The 25561-nt window shown below is 37.3% G+C and overlaps 2 protein-coding genes across 3 annotated transcripts; both read left to right on the plus strand.

The window, feature by feature from the left end:
• The first annotated feature begins 166 nt into the window (after nucleotides 1-166).
• Nucleotides 167-5423, plus strand: LOC144642519 (uncharacterized). The gene is made up of 2 exons (XM_078501488.1): nucleotides 167-637; nucleotides 2688-5423. The coding sequence occupies exons 1-2, from the start codon at nucleotides 421-423 to the stop codon at nucleotides 3119-3121; spliced, it is 651 nt and encodes a 216-aa protein (XP_078357614.1). The 5' UTR covers nucleotides 167-420; the 3' UTR covers nucleotides 3122-5423.
• Nucleotides 5424-7006: 1583 nt separating this feature from the next.
• LOC144642527 (transcription elongation regulator 1-like) lies at nucleotides 7007-25261 on the plus strand. Of its 2 annotated transcripts, none has more exons than XM_078501497.1 (17): nucleotides 7007-7128; nucleotides 8519-8759; nucleotides 9910-10194; nucleotides 11346-11509; nucleotides 12213-12511; nucleotides 14021-14209; nucleotides 15470-15730; nucleotides 16120-16189; nucleotides 16666-16888; nucleotides 17723-17931; nucleotides 18390-18540; nucleotides 20774-20938; nucleotides 21480-21662; nucleotides 22298-22477; nucleotides 23077-23160; nucleotides 23560-23721; nucleotides 24290-25261. In XM_078501497.1, the coding sequence occupies exons 2-17, from the start codon at nucleotides 8532-8534 to the stop codon at nucleotides 24434-24436; spliced, it is 3000 nt and encodes a 999-aa protein (XP_078357623.1). In that variant the 5' UTR covers nucleotides 7007-7128; nucleotides 8519-8531; the 3' UTR covers nucleotides 24437-25261. The 2 variants fall into 2 exon arrangements, with proteins under 2 accessions (XP_078357623.1, XP_078357624.1); XM_078501498.1 differs by having other exon boundaries at nucleotides 15473-15730.
• The last annotated feature ends 300 nt before the right edge of the window (nucleotides 25262-25561 follow it).

A 25561-nucleotide genomic window follows, 5' to 3' on the forward strand; every position in this document is an offset into this window, starting at 1 on the left:
TAATCGAGATTCTCAGATTTTGAATAAAAGGGAAATAAACTCAACATCGAGAAAGGAAAGGAAAGAGTAGAGAGAGTTTTCCTTATGTTTTCCTTATGTGGAAAAAATGTTATGTGCTTGAAATTCAACAGACTTCAAGGTTATTTTCCGAAAAAAAGAAGAGCATCGATCCACAATTCATGCGCCGGTAGTCCTATCCAGTAAGACTCGGTGCCTGTCTCGACCCAGTCTCCCACCAAACGACAATAGAATAACATTTGATCGTCCAGCTGATTGATTCGATTTTATAATTTCCAAACGCAAAACAACGTTTACGTTCGCATGTAGCGCTCGCCTGTTCGAGTGATAAACTGTGCCATTTGACGATGGACGTCGGATTTATACATATTCTAGAAAGTCTGATCTTTAAATATTGTGACAATGGATTCGGATTTACAAGTCGACTTGCATCTTCAGTATGATTATCTGTTCAAAGTCCTCATGATCGGAGACTCTGGCGTGGGAAAGTCGTGTCTTCTTCTTCGTTACGTCGATTTCGCCCACAGAGAAGCCTACCTCAATACGATTGGAGTAGATTTCAAAATAAAAACGATCAAACTTGATGGGAAAAGGATTCGTCTTCAAGTATGGGATACGGGTAAGTACATGCTTCATGTCATTCGTGTACGCGTTTGAAATTTTTACGGATTTTTAAAATAAAACACATCGAGTATATGCCATTCTTTGATCAACTGTTGCCCTCAGGGTTCGTCTAAATATCATGCTTTTGTTTCCTCGCTGTGTTGGTTCTCTTGAAAAATTAATAGCTTCCGAGTTGTTATAGTTTTGCTTGAAATTCAATATATAAATCGCTTTTAGCCGATGATAAAATCAGGCTTTCTGAACGACGGGCCCTTAATCATGACCCGGCAAACGATCTGAGAGCTTTCGTGAGCCGAATTGAATATTATTATTAGCCGTCAATTTCTCAAAATCCTTTTGACAAAAATGTTTGCATTTTTAATTGGGGCAGTATGGCACCCCGGGGTTCGAAAATTATTACTTTTTAAAAGCACTGAAATAAGAATATGCGATTTACTTTTTTCAACGCATGAAATAACAAAAACATGAGATCTAAAGGTCGCGTCGCCTGCGAAAAAATGCTAATCGGTCAGGTTTCTTCAGAAATATTTAATTTGACGCACATTAAGCATTCACGGTATAAAATCTAGCGATTTTGATTGTTGATAAGTACAGGAAGCAGTATTGTACACGATGTTTGACTTCCTGGGCAAACAATGGATTTCCTGAAAGGTAAACAAGCCGTTATGGAGTCGAGAACATTTCTATAATTCGATCAACATTGCAACATGGGCAAAACCAACAGCAAAATTCGCGATCTCAGTTATCCGTTATGAATCTCTTTGCCATTGTTCCAATTAGTGAAAAATGTCCGTGGGAAGGCATTCGCACTGATTAATGCAGTATAGCTGAAGTGTCGAGATTACATAATAAATTTATTTTCGCGTTTTGTTATTTTAAATTCCCTTTAGTCCCAAAGCTACAAAGCACGCGTACGTATCGAGATCCTGCGAACATTACGTTCTTAAATTATCTTTCAATTGAATTATTTTAGTTGACGGTAAAAAAAACGAGGGATTAAAAAAATTAAGCCTGGTTAATTTTGACATTTTAGGATTTCCATTTTTTTTTTCTTTTCACATTCAAAATCAGAAAATTTGGATGATACATTCACATCAAGTATTTTTATTTTGTGGCTGCAATAGAGCATTTTAGATTCTGAAAAATCTGTGCCCAGTGTTATGCACCTGCTAGTGTTAATATTGTCTGACAAAGGCAGGGGTGAATGTAGGGTGCTAAGGGTGGAAATGTTATTAAAAAAAAAAAAACTATAGAAGGTAGTTAGAGAAAGAAAAAAACTGAAATGTTAGGCCTGGTTCACACTTGTGACATATCGACATAACGACATGGACATAATGACATAAGAAAAGTTCAGTTCTTTCCTCATGTCGTAATGCTAATGTCATTGTGTTCCAACTATGTCATTATGTTAAGTTGTTCACACCGGTGACATAAAACATCAATGTGATGTGTTTTTTGAATTTGCGTAACCTTGCCGTTATGTCATTATGTCGCAAGTATGAACAAGGCCTTACTTGACCATGCATTGCGTGTTACCTGGTTATGCAAAATTTTTTATTCTTTTTTTAGATAGCAATGAAAAAATGAAATTTTCTGTGAATTGATTTGTCCAATCCAATCTCTCCTTGCAGAGACCTCTAAATCAAGTATTGTTTGCTTGGTCCCAGATAATCCAGAATTTATAAAATCTCTACTTCTGTAATACGGACACCTCCATAATTAGAACACTTGGCCCCCGCCCCTTTGGCGTGTGTATCAAAGAGGTTTTGATGATTCCGGTAATTGACATTTTCTGTCCAAAGTTAGGTAGATGTGCACTTTCGACTTCAGATCGTATCAAGCCCAGCCTTAGTGGGACACTAAAAATATTGTGTATTTATTTTAATAGTAACTAAAAGTATTGTGTATGGTTGTGTGCTGTGCAAAGGACATGTTGATAAAAATGATAAAATGTAACAGTATGTTTTCTTTCTCCCATCTAGTTCCATTAGACAATTAAATTGACATATTGAGTGCTAATGTTACTTTGTTCTGTTTTATTGCAGCTGGCCAAGAGAGATTTAAGACAATAACATCATCTTATTACAGGGGAGCTCATGGAGTAATGATAGTCTATGATATAGCAAGGGAAGAAACGTTTACTAACCTCAACAAATGGCTTAACGAGGTAGAGACTTATGCAAATGAGGGTGTATTGATGATTCTTGTTGGGAACAAGACGGATCTTAATTCACACCGTCAAGTTTCCACAGAAAGTGGAGCTGAGTGGGCGGCACTTAATGATATGCCTTTTATAGAGACTAGTGCGAAAGATTCTGTGAATGTCAATGAGGCGTTTTCAATGTTGGCGGAGCTGGTTAATAAACATGTTAAAGACAACCATGCTGAACAAAGGGCATTTGTGCTAGGAGATAGCCTTGAGCGTGGATTACGAACAGGGGAAGGAAGCGAAAAACAGACATGTGGCTGCAGTAACTAGAATCTCAATCTAAACAATTACTAGTTGAAATACAGCTATTTGGGGAAAGGATTATTGCTTATAACTGCAAGCTCTCTCCTTTTTTGTTGGTGACACAAAATTTTCCCTGCCAGTTGAAAACTCCTGTGGATCTCCCTACCACCACTTAAATTTTTTACTGCACAAGGATCTTTGGGTTTGAATAATGTTTTGCTGATTTAATTTCTACTCCTGTCCTGCCGGCAGCCTGCAAGCAGGTTCACATTTGAGTCACATGGGCAAGCTGCGAAGTTGCTAGAAGTGACAAGTCGGCACTTAATTATAGCAGTCAGATAAGTGTTAGTAGGCTCACTTAATTTCTCGCATCTGCCAGCTCACTTCATTGCCAATGAACAACTCCTTTTTGTGACTGTCCCAAACTTTAACTGCACACCTAAAGAAAATTCTTGTGGTTTTCAAATTTTTTTTGAAAAGGAAAGCTGTTACAGAAAGGAAGTTTAAATAAGGGTAAACTGTGGTCAACCTCAAAAAAGATCGGCCCATTTTTTGAAAGAGAGCTGTTTGAGAAGTTTGGCCATTTAATTTTGTGGAGGTTGGAAGTTATTTTATGCTCAGTGTGTTGAGCTCTTTTGTAAACTTTACAACTTTCTAGGTAATATTTGTTCTAGAATGTTCAGAGACTTGATCGAATAGCTGTGTAGAGCTTGTTTTAAATGCTTTATACCTGGAGTGGGGTGAATTCTCATATTATTAAGGGTTGGGGTCAGTGCTCACTGGGAAATTTAGGTACATCAACCCTCCAAGTTTATTTTTTTCCTTAGTGGCCATTTGGCCACCAACTCCTCAGGTTTGGTCGCCAGTAAAAAAATTTATTTGCTAAATTAATCTCACGCTTTCAATCCTTCTTCTCAATTTTAGTCGCCAGGCTGGCGAGTTTGGTTCCAATTTAGTCGCCAGCTCCAAAATTTTAGTCGCCATGGTGACTAAAATGGTCTCAACTTGGAGGGTTGTACATGTACTATTCTAAAACAGACACTTAAGATTTCATTTGACGACTTACTGCCCAGTATTCTTACTTGCAGTTAGAAATGTTTTAGATGCAAATATTGTAAGACAATAATTATTTGCTGTTTCTCAAGCTGCAAATATTTTACTTGACAGATACAAACTACTACAGTTTGAGAAAACAGTGCTTCTTTACAATTCACAGATAATTATTTTGTGTTATCGACAGAGCCCATGTTTTACAAATTTACTGATCAATATAATAATTATGAAATTAATTAAAATTATATGAGTTTACTGAGCATATATAGAGGATATTACACGGTGGCGAGAAGATATGAATTTTATGTTCGAGTGGCAGAAACGATATCTCACGAGTGAGCGTAGCGAACGAGTGGGATATCGTTTTTGCCACGAGAACATAAAATTCATATCCTTGAGCCAACGTGTAATGTTCTTTTTATTATATGGAGACCGGATGTAGTTGACGTTGCCGATTTTTATTTCATTGTTTTCGAATAATCGAGCCTGTTTAACAAATCAGCGTTCGTCTTCATAGAAAATACAAAGCACCCGTGCCCAGGATATAGAAACACTAAAAACTGAATTCCGATCAAACAAAATACTATTTGTCTTGTCAACTAAATAACACGTAAGAACTGAAAACATTACTGACTTTGACTTGAAACCGATGCGGCAAAGTCTTGATAGCCGATCGATAGTGTTCAACTGCTTTTGTTTTCTTCTCTACGACAACTTGCAATGGTACACGCGGTGAAATCCCTTGTGAAGAATTCCCTCTAAAAACCTTGAAATTGTCAAGGTTTTCATTATCGTGTACTCATTCTTAACTTTTTTGGAAAACTCATTCTTTTTCGTTGTTTAGTTAAACAAATTAAACCTTCGTGTCGATGCTAACAACAAACGACACGAAACCAATTTCATTCAGCAAAATAGAAATGGCGTGAATCGTGACGTCAATGAGCGATATGTCACTCGCAAGAGTGTCATACGGAAAATACGCCACTCGGGTCCCGGATGGAGTGGCGTATGGAATCTACGAGTGGTTTAGTTCCCAGTAAAACACTCTCCTCCATATAATAAAATGTAAAATTAGATGGAAATAAAATGCCATTATCAGTAATAATAATAGGTTGCATGCTTGATGAAATACAGTTGAAGATGACCAGTATGAATAGTTGAATAAATTATATTAGATTCACTTATCTACCAAATACAATAAACAAATAATGTGTGTAAATGTTTACATATGTCAATGAAAAGAGATTTATTATAATAAAAAACTCTGACAGCATAATGTTAAGTGTCCTGGTAAACTAAATCTAACACAAAGTCACCGGTAGAATGTTTCATTTCAGTCTTCATCCATTATAATTTTCTAGATCAGCACCATTCTCGTCCCCAGAGGATGAAAGAGGCAGCTGAGCCTGTGCAGGAGAAACAAGTGGCTCTGGGGACACATTTTGATTGGTTAGATTTTAACAAAGCAAGTTTCAAATCTGGCCATACCGGAATCAACCTCAAATATACCTCGTTCAACATAAGGATTTTAAAACGGTTCATTTGATTGGCTGCTTCTGTTGTTAAAATCCAGCCAATCAAATCATGTGTCCCCAGAGCCACCCTGCACAGGCTTCGCCGGCTAATGGATCAACACATTATTCTTGGTTTGTTTGCTGGGGGGGCTTTAGCCCCCCAGAATTTCCGAAAAAATAAAGACTTACTAAGAGAAGAGTCTTTTAAGCCCCCCCCCCCACTTCAAGTCACTAGTCAGCCCCCCCCCCCCCACTTGGAAAATTGCTCTGCCGTCCCTGTGCAACCATGTGACAAGGTGGCCATGTTGATTGACAAAACAATAAAACATGTTTTCATGGAATTTGCATGATAAAAGAGTTGAGTTCCGCCCAGCAGAGGTAAACGCTTTGTTCTTGTCACCCAACATGGCTGCCCGGCGCAAACCACCAATGTGACTGTGTTTGCCATATTTAACATCCAAAACCGCCTGACTTTTTAACTAAAAAAGAATGCTACAGCTAGAAAGAGTTACTTGTTACAGAAATTTTGAACAGAAAAATCACAATGCCATATTTAACATCCAAAACCGCCTGACTTTTTAACTAAAAAAGAATGCTACAGCTAGAAAGAGTTACCGTATTTATTCGATTAAGCGCCCAACCTCGAATAAGCGCCCACCTCGAATAAGCGCCCACCCTGTAGGAAGGAAAAGTTAATAAGCGCCCAGCCTCGAATAAGCGCCCACCCCCATCCCCTAAAAAACTGAATTGCACGAAAGGCGTGAAATGAGAGGAGTGAAATTGACTAATTACTACTGAGAGACTACCCGAAGTGACCGAGCTTTCTTATTATTTTACAGGAACTTTCAATGAACAGTTAAAATTCAGCTTTAGCACATCTTCACGTTTTGTTATTATTTATTGTTTTCTTGCAAAGTAAGAGTACTACATGCTAAAAATGGTAAATATTTAACAAGCGCCCAGCCTCGAATAAGCGCCCACCTCGAATAAGCGCCCACTCTCAAGGTCCAAAAATTTAATAAGCGCCCAGGGCGCTTACTCGAATAAATACGGTACTTGTTACAGAAATTTTGAACAGAAAAATCACAATTTTTTTTCAGTTTTTTTAGGCCATGCGAGCTCTAAATGCTGACTGGAGGTCGGGTAGTGTCTTTTTTTTCAATTTTCAGTAACCTACGATATATTTGTATTATAAAAATAGTATGATACCATAAATATAAGCCAAAAGTGAAAGAATAAATTGTTTTTCTTACCCAACATTGTTTTTAAAACTTCCCGCGTGTTGCCGCCATGTTGGATAACGCCGAGTAGACCTGGGAAGAGGTTAGTTTATCCGGGGATTTTACATAATTCTCGGTGAATCATGGGAAGCAAAAATGGCGGCGAGTTTGGTGATGCTTGAGTTTTGAGCGCATTTGAGAACAGAATTTCCTAAAGATCTCCCTCTAATTTACCCTCATCACAGAGGTAAGATTCTTAGTTGAGGTATTTTATGTTGTTACCAATCCAGACGCGATATTTTTTTAGGAAATCATTGAAACATCACTTCAATGTGGTTCAATCAAGACTGTATGCATCTGTAGCGACCATATGCTTTTGCTTTTGTTTTTTCATCGATCAGTTGGCCATATGGTAAATGGTCAAGTATAAGCCTTTCTCAGAAGTAGATGATTATTTCTTTTGCCGATCGGTTTCCACGATCATGTTCATATTGACTTACTTTCCTAATATAATGGTTTTAAAGTAGCAAAGAAAATGCATGTACATGTAAGCTTGAGTTTCAAGCTTGCAACTTTTAAAGTCGAGGGAATTCGAAGCCAGAAACAATGAGCTTCTTTTAGCTAAGTTAAGAATTTAACGACCCTATATAGTATTGGCTCTTAAATCCAAAAATTCTGCGGTTTTTGTCCACATTTATACAGCTGAAATACATTTGTATGTGTTGTTATTATTGTTGGACTAAATAAGAGAGATAAGGCACTACCCCTTCTGAGTATTTGTGATAGCACTTGAGATGTCATTACTCCCAGAAGTGTTTGCATGGTGATTTTAGTAGCATTACATGTAATGAGTTTTATGAAAGCCAGGTGCAAAAGCAGGCTTGCAACAATATACAGATCAGGAAATGGTCAGGGAAAAATAAATTTCTTCAAGGTCAGGGAATTTTATTTTGAGTTAGGGAAAATTGACATTTTGAAGAAAAGTCTGGGATAACTTGAATATAACCTCATTGATTTTATACAATTGATGACTGAAAGAAACATTTCAGATCAATGTGATCTCAGCGAAGTTTTTTTTTTGGAAGTGGAGGCTGGAGGCCACTACTATATGTGACATTTTGTATTTATTTAGTCAGGGAAATTTTATTTTTATCATGGAAAAGTCAGGGAATTTTGATAACTGATGTCTGTGGTAACCATGAAAAGTCAGACCAGATCAACTCGGATCATTGGTTTGAATAAGAACAGCAGCTATTGTTTATTTCCTCATTCTTGAATAGCTTCTATTCTTATTCAATTCAACAAACCGAATTAATCCAGTCCAACTTTTGTCTGTGCCTGTTTAATTAGGAGTTCTAAAAGTGCATTTTGTTTTGCTTTAATTTACTTCTAAAGTTCTTTGGCTCTTATAAGTACCTGGCTGGGATGTTGCTAAGGGTCGGCTGCCGGCTAATTAAACCGGCTGAAATAGAACTTAAATCCGGCTGAAGTTTCTGATGAAAACAAAGACTTGGGTAAACTTTTAGAGCTACATGTACCAAGGCCAGAATATAGCCAGCTGGACTTGTCGATGAGCCGGCTTTGTGTTTGCTTAGCTACATCCCTGACCTGGACATTTTTATTGTTTTCGTTTTCAGCCTGATAGAAGCCATGAGGCACAGCATGCCCCCACCCCTTATGTCCCAAAGGGCTATCCCTCCAAACATAAGAGGGCCCCCACCTCGTGGGCCTGCTGGGCAAGGTCCCAGAGGGTCTCTTTTGGGTCAGCCTCCAGGGCCATTTATGCGGGGACCTTTTGATCCAAGGAACATGATGAACAATATGAGACCACCTTTTGGAGGACCTCAGGGGAATGCTCCTATGTTACCTAATATGCAGGTAAGAATATTTGATGATTTTTGTTTCTTTGTATATTTACTAGTATTTTGACACCAGGGGATTGTAGCTTAGGAAAAAAAATACTCAAACAATCACCAAATAGTTAAATCAAGTCTGTTAGTGTTGAATTGTAACAAATCTTAAATTTTGCGCATAATAAAGTTTCTATTCATCTCACTGAAAGCCTTTTTTGGTGGGTGAAGAGGGAATTACAAAGGCTTATTTCGTATCTTTCTTCAGCTGACGGATAGTACAAGTACAAAGCTATGCTCTTAGAATAATTGCTGGGTGCCCAAAGGTTCTTCTGTAAGAAATCTTGGCTGCCCAGCTCTTAGTTGCTTTCATGATAGAAAAGTTATACAGGTCGCCCGAAGGCAAAAGTAATTCACCTGAGGCACCTGGGCACTGCTAGAGCACAGCCCTGGTTACTTATTTATTTTTCTACCTGCTGATTAAAAGCAGTAATGAGAATATAAAAGTTGAGGACAGATAAGCAGCCTAGTTTTTTCTTAATACATGTTATTGCTTGCCTGTTGTGAAATTGTCTTGGGTTACCAACTTGGAAAAGGAGACACTTAACAGAAAAGGGCTTGTGAAAAAAACAGCAAAAGGTTGAGGGTTAAATTTACTTTTACAGTACAAGGATGTTTTGTTTTTTATTATGATCATCAACCCTCCAAATTAATTTTTTTCCTTAGTGGCCATTTGGCAATTATCTATTTAGGTGAAGTCGCCAATAGAAAATTCTGGTCGCTAAAATATTACTGTAAATCTATGTGCCAAAAAGGGGAATAAAACAAAAATTTTACTGCCAATTTTTCCCTGGAAAAACACAATGAAAGAAACAGAAAGAAGATCAGTTTACGAAACCCAGAAATGTTGTGGTACTGGTCCCCAGTAGGTTTTAATAGCAGAACAACTAATTAAATTTTTTCAAAGCAAATTCATAACATACAGTGTCAGTTTTTAGTTTGGATGATAGTTTGCTCAAGCTCTGGAGCTGTCCTCTTGTAGTCGCCAGGATGGCAACTTGTTTACAATTTAGTCGCCAGTTCCAAAATTCTAGTCGCCATGGCGACTAAAATGGTCGCAACGTGGAGGGTTGATTTGACATTTAAATTAACATTACGTATCTTACAAACGTGATCAGTCAAGGCCAATGATGCCAAATCAAATGCCGCCTATGATGCCAAACCAGCAACAAATGCAAATGCAGCAACAGCAGCAGCTGTCACAGAACAAAGATCCTCCCATGATTGATGCTAATGGCGACATGTGGCTTGAGCACAAGACTCCAGAAGGAAAGGTGTACTATTATAATGCAAGGACCCGAGAGTCTGCATGGGAGAAACCAAAAAATCTAGTTAGCCCACCATCACAGAATCAGACACCTGCATCTGCTCAGCAAGGACAACAACCAACACAACAGGTTCAGGTACATGTCAATCTTTTTTTTTTCTATCAGCAAGACCAAGTTAAATAATTATGTTGTTCATTAAAATCATAGTATTTTTCTTATTAGAAATTTATTGAAGTTTGTTTACTAGATCTAGATGTACAGGATTTTATACCATGCCATAGATATTACAGCCAATCAGAATTCAGGAAAGCCGTTGTATGTTCGACGGTATTCAACCCAACCTTCCCATTGTGCGTTGCGATCTTATTCTCAATGATATGAAAGTTAGTAGGCGTATTTTCTATGGAATGGTATACAACAGTTACACAACACTTTCTCGTGGAATACTATGGAAAATCCCACTTGTCACTTGTATTTTCTTGGTATACACACTTGCCTAAAGGCTTGTGTGTTTACCAACAAAATACAAGTGACTCATGCCATAGTTGAATATGGATGATCCAGAATTAACCCCTTGCCTACCAAGGACGTATATATTCGTCCTCTCTGTTGTCACGCAACAACCGAGGACGTATATATACGTCCTCAACCAAAGGACATCACTGAAAGCCTGGTTGTTCGCGATGCCTTGTAGAAATCATCCCCAGTTGTTGAGAAAGGTCTGGCACTACTTTCGAAACACTGCTGACCCAATAAAATTGTTTCCTGCTCGGACAATTTACAAAATGGCGGCTTGTGTGCCTGAAGGCAGAATTGACACAGATGAAGCTATTGCTGAAATTTTTGCCGATCGCGACTCCGATGTAAGCGATTTAAGTCACAGCGAACTTAAACCATGTGATTCTGAAGAGTCTGAACAAAAAGAAAATGAAGGTGGCGAAGAAGAAGCCTCGATCGATTGAAGAAATTGAACCTCCAAATGCACATGGTCAAGGAGTTCGACAGGGAGCTGTACGAGTCAACAGTACAATAAGAGAATGCAGAAAAGGGAGATGAATATTTTATCTGAAAAGATGCCATTGCTTACCCAAATTTAGAATCTCATTAAAAATTCAATATGGCCGCCAGTTGCTGAGTGTGTTTGGCTCTGGTAGGCAAGGGGTTAAAGACTGCAGTTACAAGTGCATGTACATAACAAAAGCCTGACTGTATTTCTTTTAGGCTGACAGATTACAGTGTACATACAATGTACATGACTTCTGGTAAATATTTTTTTTTAATTTTAGGGGCAGAATATTCCTCCTGAGGGACAACAACAAAAGCCTGCTGCAGAGCAAGATACTACACAAGGAAATGATCAGCAACAGAATCAGACTCAGCAACAGACTGGTGCACAGCAGACAGCAAGCAGTACAACTGCTACACCTGATAATAAGCTGCCACAACAAAGGTACAGTACTTATACCAGGCTTCCAGTTAAGATTTTAACACAAGGTTTCAACAAGGAATTAATGTGGGTCTAATTCCCACTGCTCCCACCAAATCATAAGAAGTTTTCTTGACAATGCCCAATTCCCACTATGGCACCTGCCTGCAGGAAATCACAGAAGTTGTATTCATCGTTGCTAAGTCTCGCGTATAGTTTGATGAATTCAACTACCGTGATCCCCTGCAGGCACGCACCATAGAGGGAATCGGGCATTAGTTTGTTGGGTCAGGTAGCTGACCCTGTTGGGTTTTTGAGCTGAGACACCCCGGTTCTTATCTGGAACACTGTTATACACTCATTGTATGGTACATGTACATGCATTTTGAATCCCTAAGCTACCATGAGTGATGCTTTAACTCACAAAAGTGAAAGGATTGTACATTGTGTTTTAAGCTTAACAGACCTTGAATTCAAGCAATACTAACAGTGCATGTACATAGTTCTCAAAATGTTAATTTGTTAATTTGATGCTTGAAGGCCTTGAAAATTTCTTTGTCATCATTGATTTTCTCATAAAAGAGAAAAGAAACGCTGTTTTTTTTTTGTATAAAGTTATGATCTTTAATGTACCCTTGTTTTGTTTTCATTGAATAATTTTAGATTCTTGTAAGCTTAACTCTTATGACATTTCTTCTTCTTCTTCTTCTTCTTCTTCTTCTTCTAGCAATCCTGGAATGCCGCCACCTGGGCCATTCGTCCCTGGTATGCCACCACCCCGACTTCCTCCACCTGGAATGATTCCTGGCATGATGCCGCCACGTCTTCCACCACCGGGTATGCCTCCTCCTGGTCTACACATGCCTCCTATGGGAATGCCACCCAGCCCTAGCAGCGAGTGGTCCGAGCACCGCACGGCAGAAGGACGAGTGTACTACTACAACTCTAGAACCCTACAGTCTACATGGGAGAGGCCTAAGGAGATGGACCAGGGACCACCCCCAATGCAAGTGATGCCGCCGCCAGGTAAATTCTATAAGATATTCATCAACTGATGTGCTCAGGGTTGGGTTGAAGGACAAGAGGTCATGTGACATTTGAGGCTGCAAGTATAGTGATAATAATGGTTGTGTTTTCACTTGGCCAATTAACTAGCTGAACATTCTTTCTAGGTGTTTGTTACAGACCGACATTAACTAGTTAAACGTGACAACTGTTTTCACTGTGAAAATTTAAGCCGCTAACTCAGACGATTCAAATTACAAAAGCGCGCAACAGTCAGAAAATACGGGAGACGAAGCGCTTTTAATGACTTCTCATGCAATATTTACGTGAAGGAGAAGGACAGTAAACGTCTGTACAAATGCTGTTGATCCAGCAGCAAAACAGCATTGAACAATCCTCGCCGAAAACGCAAGACGCCGGCGCTGTGAAATAAGAAAGTTCTTTTCGACGAACTGGAAAATAAAACGGGGCTGGTGGAATTGTAAATCAAAAGTAACGGGAACAATTTTTGAGCTCTTTTGTCGTTTAAAAAGTTTTGTTTTGCAAACTAAACCATGGGGAGAGCGTCTGGCAAATAATACTTGGCAGATCATTTGGCAGGCATCTGTCACTCCACGTAATGCGATTGGCTGCAGTTTTTGTCAGGACAAGTTAAACCATCTTGCGAGGTAGTATAACTCTGCGTGAATTTCCTGTAGAAAAGGCGAGATACCTAATCTTCTGTTTTTCCTTTTGAAAACACGTTGCATTTTTAACTCGCTTAACACAGAACAAAGTGTTTTCACTGTATTTCCAAACTTTTCCAACTTTATCTAGCTAAAATTGTCCTGGTGAAAACACAACCAATGTGAACCTGTTTTTAAGCAATGATGTCATCACTGAACTTCTGTTGTCTGATTTGTTGTGTGCGACTGACAGATCAATAGTACAAGAAGAACTGGGAAGTTTAACTGAAAGGTCTAATACAAAGTAGGAACAAAAGGGAAAAACAATATTTGACGAGTTCTATTAGATTCAGTAAACAGAAATTTCTACATTCTTTAAATACAAAAGGCTGGTGTAAATAATATTACAACAAGACAGTCATGAGTTTGCTCTATCGTATATCATATATTAGAGGTCACACTACAAGATAACGCAAGTTTTGTTGAACAATCATTCAACACAGAAGTTGTCAGTCTGTACGTTAATGTTGTGACAAATTTCCTAAAAAAATAGTAAAGGTTACATGTACCTTGTGAAACGTCATCACTTCTGCATGCATTGTTTTTTTTTAAATTTTTATTTGCATAACACATAGTTGTAAACATACACTACTTTCAATAGCACTACTTATATAAAATAGCTACTTATACCACTAACAATACAATAACAACATTACCTGTATTTACATTTCTTTCAGTACTTCAGTTTAACATTACCCACTTGCTCACTCACTCATCACACAATGCATGCATTGTGTGCCATTTATTTTATTATTATTAGCTAGTGTAACTCAATGTTTTAAGAAATTGTTTCTATCTTGACCAGGAATGCCTCCCCCTGGAATGCTTCCTCCTGGACTTTTTCCTGGACTTATTCGACCAGGAATGCAGCATCAGCCCCCACCTGCAGGGGGGACAGGTGCCATGACAGAGCCATCCTCTCAGGGGGATGCTGGGGATAAGGATAGTGGTGACAAGAAAGAAGGCAACAGTGAAGAAAATGACGCCGCTAAAGGTATAAACTGGTGTTCTGTTTTGCAGCTTGTTTACTCTTTAAAATGTTAATATCATTTTGCTACAGCTGTATGTTTTACATGTTGTATAATGATTATTTCTCTCTGTGTTACTTGTACATGTATATCTGAGCTGTCAGATATAAATTTCTGTCTGAGCTGAGTTTATCACTATCACTGTACAAAGAAAAATAAACGTTGGGTCCCTTTATACTTGTACATGTCAATGTTTTGGTTTGAAATTTTTCAAACTGGTTTGATTTTTATTTTTCGTTGTGTCATATTCATTGTCATCATCTGAAACAGGGAAATAAAATCAAACTATGGTCATTTCACATTGTTGTTTTGTAGAGGATGACTAAGAAAAATAGATGATCGCAATGCATGGGAGCTCATGTATCGCGCCCAGGGGGGGTACTCCGACTTATAAATGACGGGGATGATTGAAAGATTTTTTTGGGTTTGAAATTTTCGATTCCGGGATTTTTTTGGGTTGGAAAATTTGGCAAGTATTTTTTTGGGTGACTTGATTTAAATAGGGGATTTTTTTGGGTATTAAAAACGAACTAAAGTGCCTTGGCGCTGCCTTGGCGTATTTATGGTATGATGAATAAACAAACACGAGGGTTCAATTTTTTTTTATGTTTTTTTTTTTTATTGCCCCTCCTGGCAATTTAGGGGTAATTTGACAAGGGATTTTTTGGGGGGTTATTTTTGGTCCAGGGATTTTTTTGGGTAATATCGGAAGACTTAGGGATTTTTTTTGGTCCTGCGTTTTGCCTCCATTCGATCATCCCCGTCATTTACAAGCCGGAATAACCCCCCTGGGGTATCGCGCACCATACTCTGCTCCACTTATATTAACCTCCTGTTCTGCAGGCTACCAACATGTTGATTGTATTTGCAGAGCCATTTTACTGCTTACAAAACTTTTGCTGAAAGCAATTCTCTAGTTGTTGTTGCCATCAAGGTTTACATGACTTTATTACAATGGGCCTTTTGCAACTAACCGTCACAATCATGATACAAAATAACTCCTTGACAGAGGGCAAGCTACGTGCTGGGACATCCAGTACAAAGTGACTTCAACCAGTCATGCTTGACTTTCCTTTGTTTTGAATGTTCCAGAGCGTAGCTTACCCTCCAGCATGGCAGATTTTGTACAATGTGACGGTCAGCTGCAAAGGGCTCATTCTACGTGTAGTACTGGATGGTACTGCTATTAATGTGGATGTATTTAGTTCATGTTGCTTTCTTTAAAGCAGAAGGGGAGAAAGAAAGTGAAGACGCACAAAAGGAAGAGAATCAAGATGAAGACGGAGACAAGAGTAAACCTGTTGCCAGTCAACTGATTCCAGGAACAAGCTGGTGTGTTGTGTGGACAGGAGATGAAAAGATGTTCTTTTTCAATCCCACTACAAGGCTGTCGATATGGGAGAAACCTGATGAGCTTGAGAGCAATGATAAAGTTGACGAGATCGTTAGCAAGGGCCCTCCAAAGAAACAGCCACCAACAGAAACAAGTATGTGGTGTGGATTTCTTCATTGTAGTTGCACCTGAAATAGAGGTTTTTTATTACAGGGTTCGTACAGGTCATGGAAAACCTGGAAAGTCAGTGAATTTTAGAATTTCATTTTCCAGACCTGGAAAATGATGGGCCACAAGTGTGGGTCATAAATAAATTATATGTAACGAGGAAGGTTATTTTTTGTGAAGAAAGGGGTAAAAACAAACCTGAAATCAAGATAATTTTTGAAAATTTCCAAGAAAAATGGTGAAATTTACATGTAGGCCATGAAAAACTTTGAAAAGTCATGGAAAAGGTCATGGAAAGTAATTAAATTTAAAAAGTGCAAAAGCCGGAGTACAAACTCTGTATTAATGTGTAAATGGTTGTTTCTGGTCATACAGAAAAAGAGAACAAGACCCCAGTAGCCACTGTTGAAGACAGTGATGAAGGCCCTCCTGCCAAGAAACAGAGGTATGTGGATGTGCTTGATACTACTACAGTAACTTTATTATAACTTGACAGAAGGTCATGTAGAATTTAACACAATCACAGTATTTTCTTGCATATGTTGTGGTTTAATTTTGTCTTTGGTTTAAAATTTTGCAAACCAGTTTGGTTTTTATTTTTCATTGTCTCATATTCATTATCATAATCTGAAACAAAGGGCAATAAAAATCAAACTGGTTTGAAAAATTTTAAACCAAAGATAAAATTAAACCACAACACATACAAGTTCAATTTTAGTAAAGAATTTTTTTCAATCCCAATCAAAGATTGCTTAAATGTGTAAAGATTTCATAAAACAAAACAAAAATCCTTAAAGCTCCCAGCATATAATAATTTTTTTTATCATTCTTCTTCCTTGAAAACTATGTTCTTCTAAAGGCACTTCTTGACACAATTAGTTGAATTCTGAATATTGAATTTTTTATAATAAATAAATTCAGGACTGGAAGCCAGAGTGAGGAGATACATGATGTGCAAATGACAGATCAGGAAACAAAGGAAGAGATGCCGCAGCCTGAACACTTTGAGCAACCGGAGCCAGTTCAGCCGCCTGCACCTGTAGTGCAAACAACAAAAAATGTTCGACCAGTGAAAGAAAAGAAGACAATGCTATCACTTGAAGACAGAATGAAGGAGTTCAGAGATATGATGCTAGAACGAGGGGTAGGTACTCACATGGATGTCAGATGTTTGATGCACAGACATGCCCCTAAACTATACAGTGTTTGTCATAAGTCCTTGGGAGAGTAGAAGAAAAATACACCCAGTGGCAAAGTCTTTTGAACAAATAGGTCATGTATAATCAATTTCCTCCCCCTCCCCCCTCCAAGTAGTGTTGGAAAAGTGTACGTATTGTTGCAAGGTTAGCTGGACAAAACGCGACATTGTTATGGTGGTGAGACTAGGAACAGCCCCTTTGTTTCTTAGTCTGTTGAGCATGAAGCAAATAAAAGCACAAGAGAAAAAAACAAAGTCCTACACAAAATCTGGGGTAAGGCTTGCCTCTCACCCCAGATTTTGTGTGGCCTGCTCATACGTGTAGTCTTTTTGGAGGCAGGGTTTGTAGGGGTCCTGAAAGACCTGGAAAGTCCTGGAATTTTATTGTGGGACTTTCCAGGACTGGAAAAAGAACATCTGTCTACAAAAGGGTTATTGTACGTGTCCAAAGACTTTTGGCACTAGAATTTACAAAAATGTAGGTGTTCATGTATGTATATCTCAAAGAACTCAGCGATCTAATTGCAGGATTGTATGATCCACTTTGTTACAAATCTTTTAAGCAAAATCAGGGCTGTTGTTAAGGCCTGTAACCAGTAACACCTGTTACCGCTGAGTTCACTCAAGGTTATATTGGTGAAAATGTCAATATTTGTTACGTGTATGTTACACTTGCATACAAAGTGAAATTCTATGGGTGATAACTTCATTGTAACAGCTGCTTTATTATGACAGCCCTGCAAAATGGTCTAAACTTGTGTCTTTCATTATCTTCTCTAGGTGTCTGCATTTTCAACTTGGGAAAAGGAGCTGCCAAAAATTGTATTTGATCCCCGATTTTTACTGCTGACCCAGAAGGAAAGGAAGCAGTGTTTTGAAAAGTTTGTACGCACTCGAGCTGATGAGGAAAGACAAGAAAGAAAGAGTAAACTCAAAGCCAAGAAAGATGAGTTTAAAGCTTTGGTGGAAGAGGCTAGAACTGCTGGAAAGTAAGTACGGTACATTATTTTTTATTCTCCAAAAGTTATTATTTTACTAAACAGAAATGCAACTTGCCCTTGTGATTTAAATGTAAAAAGATATTTTATACAATAATATGATGATCTTAGGGTGCAAAAAAAAACGAATTTTCCAGGGATGTACAAGCCCGAAAGTTATTTTTACTAGCCCCAAAAAATCTCATAAGCAAGATGCTTACAACCGTAAAATCCTCTAGCTCCAGGCTGGCACTTAAGTAGTAAAATCTTTTTCTTTTTTTTTTTTTTACAGTAATGAATTACAACAGTTCTTTTTGTCCTTTACACAAATGGTGCATTATTTGTTAATGAAAAATAGAACAACAACAAATGTGTACTTTTTATAGTCTTTAATATGTTATGATGATTTTAACAAGATGGCAGCACTATAACACGTAAAATTGTAATAATTACATGTACATTCTCTTTAGAACAACTTTCAGTGAGTTTGCTATGAAGTACGGAAAGGATGATCGATTTAAAGGCATAGAAAAGATGAAGGACAGAGAGAATCTTTTTACAGAGTTCTTAGCTGAGCTAAAGAAGAAGGAGAAAGAGAGTCTAAAACAAAAGCAGGATAAGGTTGGTTTCTTGTTCCTATGGGGAGGCATGTGAGTGTAACTGTGGGAGGGTTGTAAGGGTGAGAAAAACGCAAGAGTCTGACAGAATAAGTCAACGACGTAAAGAATGTTGAAACTGAAATGTGTGTGTAGTGGATGGACATAGGTTTGGGAAAATAGGAATAAAAATTAATATGGGCTATTGAGTTGAACAGAATGTAGGGAGGCTGTGTTAACAGAGTGTTTGAGTGACTGGGAAACCAAGTAAATGCATACTGTACATGTAGATCATTTCCTAAATACTTTGTCTTAGCTTTAGCCTTTTGCTCTTATAAATCTGTAGTTTTAATTATTATCATTTAGATGGCCATCTTTATTGAGTGAATTCTTGTCTTTGGAAACATGCCTTTCTGTAGACCAAGTTTTCATTCCTGTATTACAATGTATGTTTAATGACTCTCCGTCGATACAATTGAGTATTACCACACTGTATAGGATTTAATTGCCCTGCCATCTTTCTTAAAATTTTCTGACATTCTACAAGTATACTTTGTAGTACCATCTGAGCTACAACTTGTATATAAAAATCCCCTAGTCCCATCAAATTAGCAGTATGCCCATTCCCCTATGGCATTTTCATTGTGATTATTTTAACCTTGTGTCCGTCCGTCCAATACAACACAGCGTACAGTTGGCAAAGTAGCCTTGGCCTACAGTGAATTATGTTGCTTCTTTTTTCATCTGTCTGTTCAGTGTTTAACCTGCCCCACAAGGTAACTGAGTCTTTTCATAGCATTTATATCTTCAGTGCTTTAGATTTGCTCATGTACTGCAACGATAACCAGATCATTGTTTATTGTGACAGTACAGGAGCATGTATTGAGGTGTAGTGCTTCTTAAATGTACGTATTTCAACAGGATGCAGCTGTGAAAGCATTAGTTGCAGTCATTTTGACTGAGACAACGGTGTTACCAACAAGAGTGCTAATTAAAAAAACTAATCATTATAATTGAGTACAGTCTTGAATTGGCAAGGTTTGATTGATCTGTCTTCTTTATCAAGAACAATTTTTACTAAAATATCAGTGTGGGGCTTTCCATGCTTTTGCCACATGTACATGTAGGTTTCTGTCACTACAGCATAGCCGTTTTATTTACAAATTATTGGGGCCTAAAAGATAGTCCTTGCCACATTACTTTTGCTTGGACGATATATTTTGTACCAGACATGCTTTTTTATTCCAGACGCTGTATATAGTTTTTGTTTCCCCCCTTCCACAGGCTTTTAAGCAGAATTTGAAAAAATGTTACATTCTAAGAGAATGCCCTGGCACCAGAAAATGTGTGTGTTTTCCAGAAACAATTTTCAATGTTTAACAGCTGTCTGACTTAAGTGCCACCCTCTGCATTCCCACCATCACAAACCAGCCCATTCTCACTTGTATTGCTAGAGATTCAAAGCCCCTAACAAAGTTTATATTCTTCCAAAACTTATACAAAATAGCACATACATACAGTTGTTTGCACTACTTGCACTTCTCTTTCAGATGAGATATTAAGACATTGCTACAAACCATTTCTTTTTTAATTAATTTTTACACTTCTTGGTCAAGAGACAAAAGTTTAAAATAAATCCCAAAACATTTTTTGGATTAAGTCCAATTTGTCCACCTTGACAAAAATTATGAATCAGAGGTATTTACTAGATATAAAGATTACATTGCTACTCAAAAGATGCTCATATGCTTTTAAGTTTATTTTCTCATGAGGCACAAAGAAGTTAGGTTACAGTTAGAAGTGCCTTTTTGCTAACATTTTTTAGTTTCATAACCAAAACTTGCAATGACAATATTAAATAATATGCTTACAGCTTATTAGTTCAAAATGGAATCTGTGTATTTGTACAAGAACATTGGTACAACAGAGTGCTCATTTTCATACATTGTTTCCATTTTACTTCAGAAAAGTAGTGCTATAATAGAAATTCAGTTCTTTGTAAAGTTCCCAATAAACTGGAAAGTTACATGTAGTGACATGAATGTAGACAAAATCAACATAGAATTCTTCTTTACTAATGCTCGTTTTCTTATTGAAACTGTGAAATAAGGGGTCGATCTCTGTTAGGGCTCTAAGGGTTAACATGCAAGCTACTGTAAGTAATATTTTAATCAGTAAACATCTTGCAGATTTGTATGGATAATTTCATAACTTGATTTTTTTGTTTTGCTGTTTTGCTATCATGTCGATCGCTACAGATTCGCAATGACTTTATGGATTTGTTGACTGAACAAAAGCTTGACAGCAAAGCACAGTGGCGTAAGGTGCGCAGCAAGATAGAGAAGGACCCACGATACAAAGCTGTGGAGAGCTCAATGCAGAAAGAAGATTGGTTTAAAGAACATGTTGAACAACTTTACAAGGTGGCAAATGCTATCACATTAAATTAAAATCAAATTTGCAACTACGGTACTTTGTCTAGTAAATGAAATTTGTGTTTATTTGATTAATGTCTAATACATCCTACTGCCAATAACATGCAACACTGAGTTAGTAACATTAATGAAAGGAAGCACTGTCCAAAAAAAAAAAATATTAGACTTGTCTAGTGTCATGCTCATAACATGATCTTATTACATATACTTCTGTTCACAAAACAACAATGAAATGTGAACAGTGACTTTGCTTCTGGATACAATTTGTATTGACCTTCATATAATTCTTTTATTTTAAACACAGTTAAAATCATACATGTGCACACTTTGAACATGCCCATTTTAAACAAAATTTAAACCCAAATAAATTTTGGCTTACTTATAAGTTACATGTATCTCTGGGTTATACTGTAAACGATGATGTGTTGATTTTGAGAATTCCTTGCAGTGGCAGGCTCTCTGCCACTGAGAATAGAGATAGTGAATAAAACTTGTAATAAAACTGCTCTGATCTTTACTCCAACTGCAGAAAGAAAATGCTGACAAAGAAAAAGAAAAAGAGAAACAAGAGAGAATAGAAGCAAGTCTCCGAGAGCGAGAGCGTGAAGTCAGAGCAAGTCAAGCTGAACTTGCCAAGGCCAGAGAGAAAGAGAAGGAGCAGCACCTCAGGGACAAAGCAGAACAACATTTCAATGCTCTGCTAGCTGACATGGTAAGGGCAAACAGGGATGTCACTAAGGGCCGGCTGCCAGCTAATTTCACCAGCTGAAAGAGAACTTAAATCCGGCTGAAATATCACAGGAAAACAAAGACTTAGGTAAACTTTTAGAGCTACCAAAAGAAACTTTAGCCAGCTGGGCTTGTTGATTAGCCGACTAAGTGATTTCTTAGCTACATCCCTGGGCAAATCAGCATGTCTTGAGCGTGATCTTGTGGATGTCAAGAAGCACATACATTGATTTTATAGCACATACCAGTACATTGATTTTATACATGTAAACTTAAGTAAGAAACCGGCTAGTGGTTTGACTTTGTAAAACTGTAGCTCACTTATTATTAGTTAATGTCAGGATCTAATCATTGAGTTAGGATAGCTTACAATCAATGTATAATGGGCAGTCCATTATTTTTTGGAGAGCGGGAGATCAAAATTTTTTCAAGACAAACAATTTTTTTCAGTGTCGTTGTCTATGCAAATATTTTTTTTTCTGGCTGCCTTCTACTGCGAACAATTTTTTTGATGTCTGCAAACAATTTTTTTCGGCTTTTCTGCTTTTGCAAACATTTTTTTCAGCATTTTTGATAAAAAAATTAAAAAAAATACTGTTGTTTTTTTACCTTCCAAAGGTTCGAAATGCAGATGTTGGCTGGAAGGAAACCAAAAAGAGTTTGCGTAAAGATCATCGCTGGGGAATGGCTGATGCTCTGAGTAAAAGTGACAAAGAAGCACTTTTTAAAAATCACATAGAAAGTTTAAATCTGAGAAAAAAGGAGCAGTTTAGGAAACTATTGGATGAAACTCATGAGGTACAGTGTACATGTATGTGTGTAGGTACAGGCATGATGATTACAGTGAAGTACAGCGTAATCGTTATGTACAGACATTATCACTAAAAAACACTAGATTTACAGTTATTGAACTAAGCTGCACCATTGAAAAAGTAAAAATTTAATATGTTCTGTCCGTCACTTGCCATGACTTGTTCAATTGATTTTGTGTGGAAATAAAATAAATATTAATAAAAACAAAGTCATCGCAAACTTCAAAGCTTCATCAACATAGTCAAGTCAAATCAAATCAAGTTACGGGGAACAAAAAAGTTTGCTGATGAATAAACAACGTTTGCCTACTCATAAAAGATAGTTTTAATTAATGCCAAGTGGTGTACTTAGTACACAAATCGTGGAGATGTAATTTGATGTGTATTTTTTGCATGACTCTGGCTCACCTAATATCTAGATTTTCAGATAATTTTTATTTGTATCAACTTGCAAAGATCTCATCATAGTCTTGATTGTGCATTGTCTTGACTCCAGAATTTAATGCATTGCAAACAATGTCACTGTTGATGTACTGTATTAAATGTGTTTGAGCTCACACTTTACTTGTAACTTTTGTTTTACAGTTGACTCTCACTTCATCCTGGAGAAGCATTAGAAAAATTATAAAGGAAGACCCAAGATATTCCAAGTTTTCAAGCCAGGATAGAGTAAGTCAACAACTTAAGATATGTCAATCATGTTATACACTTCAATGGAAAAAATATTTCATTCTTATTGGCCAAAAAAATTGAAGGGATTGAGCTTTAATGTACCACATGTTTAGGATTTTTTATTTATGTGTATTTTTATATTTTTTCAAAAAAAAAAATATCTTGAAGTCTTGCAACATCTTCTGAGAATCACTCCAGATAGTCTGGAAATTACTAACCATCCACATTTTTTTTTTTATAATTTTTTTTTGTATTTACTTCCTGAACAAGTTTTGTATTTACTAGTGTTGGGTTATTATTTTTTTTTGTGGTTTTTTTTTTTTTTTTTTTTTTTTTTTTTTTTTTTATTTCTGTTTATTTTAAGCGAATAATTTTTTACTCTTGAATTTGTTGTAGAAACGTGAAGAGGAGTTCAATCAATATCTCCGTGACAAACTGGCTGATGCTAAAGGGGACTTCAGGCAGTTACTCAAAGAAACACACTCTATTACATACAAAACAAAGAAACTCGTAGAAGAATCTAATAAACATCTAAAAGACATCGAAGGCACTCTAAAGGTAAGTGCTTTTGCTTTTGCAATCAATATTAGGTGGATACAAGTCCATTTTTAGAAAAAGTAACGTTGATTTTTGTACAGGCGATCCTCTCCTTATGGACACCACTATAATACAGACACCTTCCTAATACAGACAGACGACTCTGTCTGAAAGAAACCAAAAGTCGTAATTACAGACCCTACTTCTTTTATACCTGACACTTCCATAATACAGACACTCCAACCCTGCAAGTTTCTATTTTTCCTTAGTGGCCATTTTGGCCACCAACTAGTCGCCAGTAAAAGATTTTAGTAGCTAAATTAAACGCTTACACTTTCAGTCCTTCTTAATTTTCTTCATTGAAGTTGCCAGGTTGGCGGCTTCAGTTCAATTTAGTTGCCAGCTCCAACATTTTAGTCGCCATGGCGACTAAAATGGTCTTAACTTGGAGGGTTGCACTCTTATCTGTTCCTTTAGTGTCTGTATGAAAGAGGTTCAACAGTACTAATTAATTTTAATTAATAGAAAATTTAATTATTGGTAGTCAAGACAACATGTCATTGTATTTTTTTTTGGTTCCACCTTGCAGAAAGACAGAAGATATTTGATACTGGAATGTGTTCCCGACGAGCGAAGTAGATTGCTTAATAATTACATTGAGGAATTGTTCCGAACTGGACCACCACCACCACCCACAGCCTCCGCACCGTCAAACAGATCCAAAATGCACCCATAACCAAGACAGAAAACCTGCTAACAAGATTTACACTTTCGCCACTTCGTCTCCACATGGTGTGGTGTATCTGTGCAGTTTGCAGATCCGAGGACATTAATGAATCATGTAGTTGGCAGACTTACCATTTCGTCTGACTGCAGACTGTCTATACAGTGATTTTTAATGCCATTGGAACAACTGTATGAACATTGCTAATAAGCTCTTTAAATTTTGAGGTATTAGACTCTTACTCAAGGCTGTGTTAAGACCTCGCATTCACACTTATTCGCACCTGGTTATAGTATTATTATGTTTTCAAACAGACGTAGGGATTAGTTGTAAATTAAATTGAGTTTTTTGACATTTTTACTGTATTTAACCATTAGTATCGAGAAACACAGCTGAATCCCAGACCACTCTGTAGACAGAAATTTTATCTGGCTAAGAAGCAACCACTGTAGAAAAGTCATTTTAAATGATGAAGTGTGTGGATTAGCTCACGGTCACAGTGGTTTTTAATGTATAATACTAGAATACAGCCATTCAGTTATCTTGTACCCAGATCTCCCACAGTCTGGCCAAGGAAATCTGAGTAACCATTCAGTGGTCTCTGAAACTATTGTAAGTTGCAAAATGCCATTTGGTGCAAGTTTTAAAAGGTTGTAATATTCTTAGGGTTTCTTCCAATATGCTTGTAAAAAAAGATTGCATTCTGGTAATTAAAATGAATCCATCCAAATGTGTAAATGAATGCAATTGAACAACTGTACTCTTTTATAGACACCATTGTTCAAAGAATTCTACATGTGTTTTGCACGTCTAACAATAAACTTTGCGCAAAACTTTCTTTGATAAGCACTTTCATCCTGCATGTTTTCATCCTGCATTTGTTCAACATGTCTCATTGATCCAAAACAAACGGACAATTTCTTGTGGCAACATAATGCACCTATCAATGTAATAGTATTTTAAGTTGTTGTTGTTTTTGGGGGGGGTGTTTTCTCTTTTTTATTTAAATCCATTGGGGACAGGGGTCAGGCTTTTTGCTTTTTTCCAAATACAGCTGCCTCTCAAGTCCACTAAAATGGTCAAAAGTCTCCACTACTGGAAGATGATTGCTGTCAGATACCCTCCTATGCCACGCAT

Source organism: Oculina patagonica, chromosome 2 (assembly GCF_052425735.1).
Source record: "Oculina patagonica isolate OP01 chromosome 2, crgOcupat, whole genome shotgun sequence".
Classification (NCBI taxonomy): domain Eukaryota; kingdom Metazoa; phylum Cnidaria; class Anthozoa; order Scleractinia; family Oculinidae; genus Oculina; species Oculina patagonica.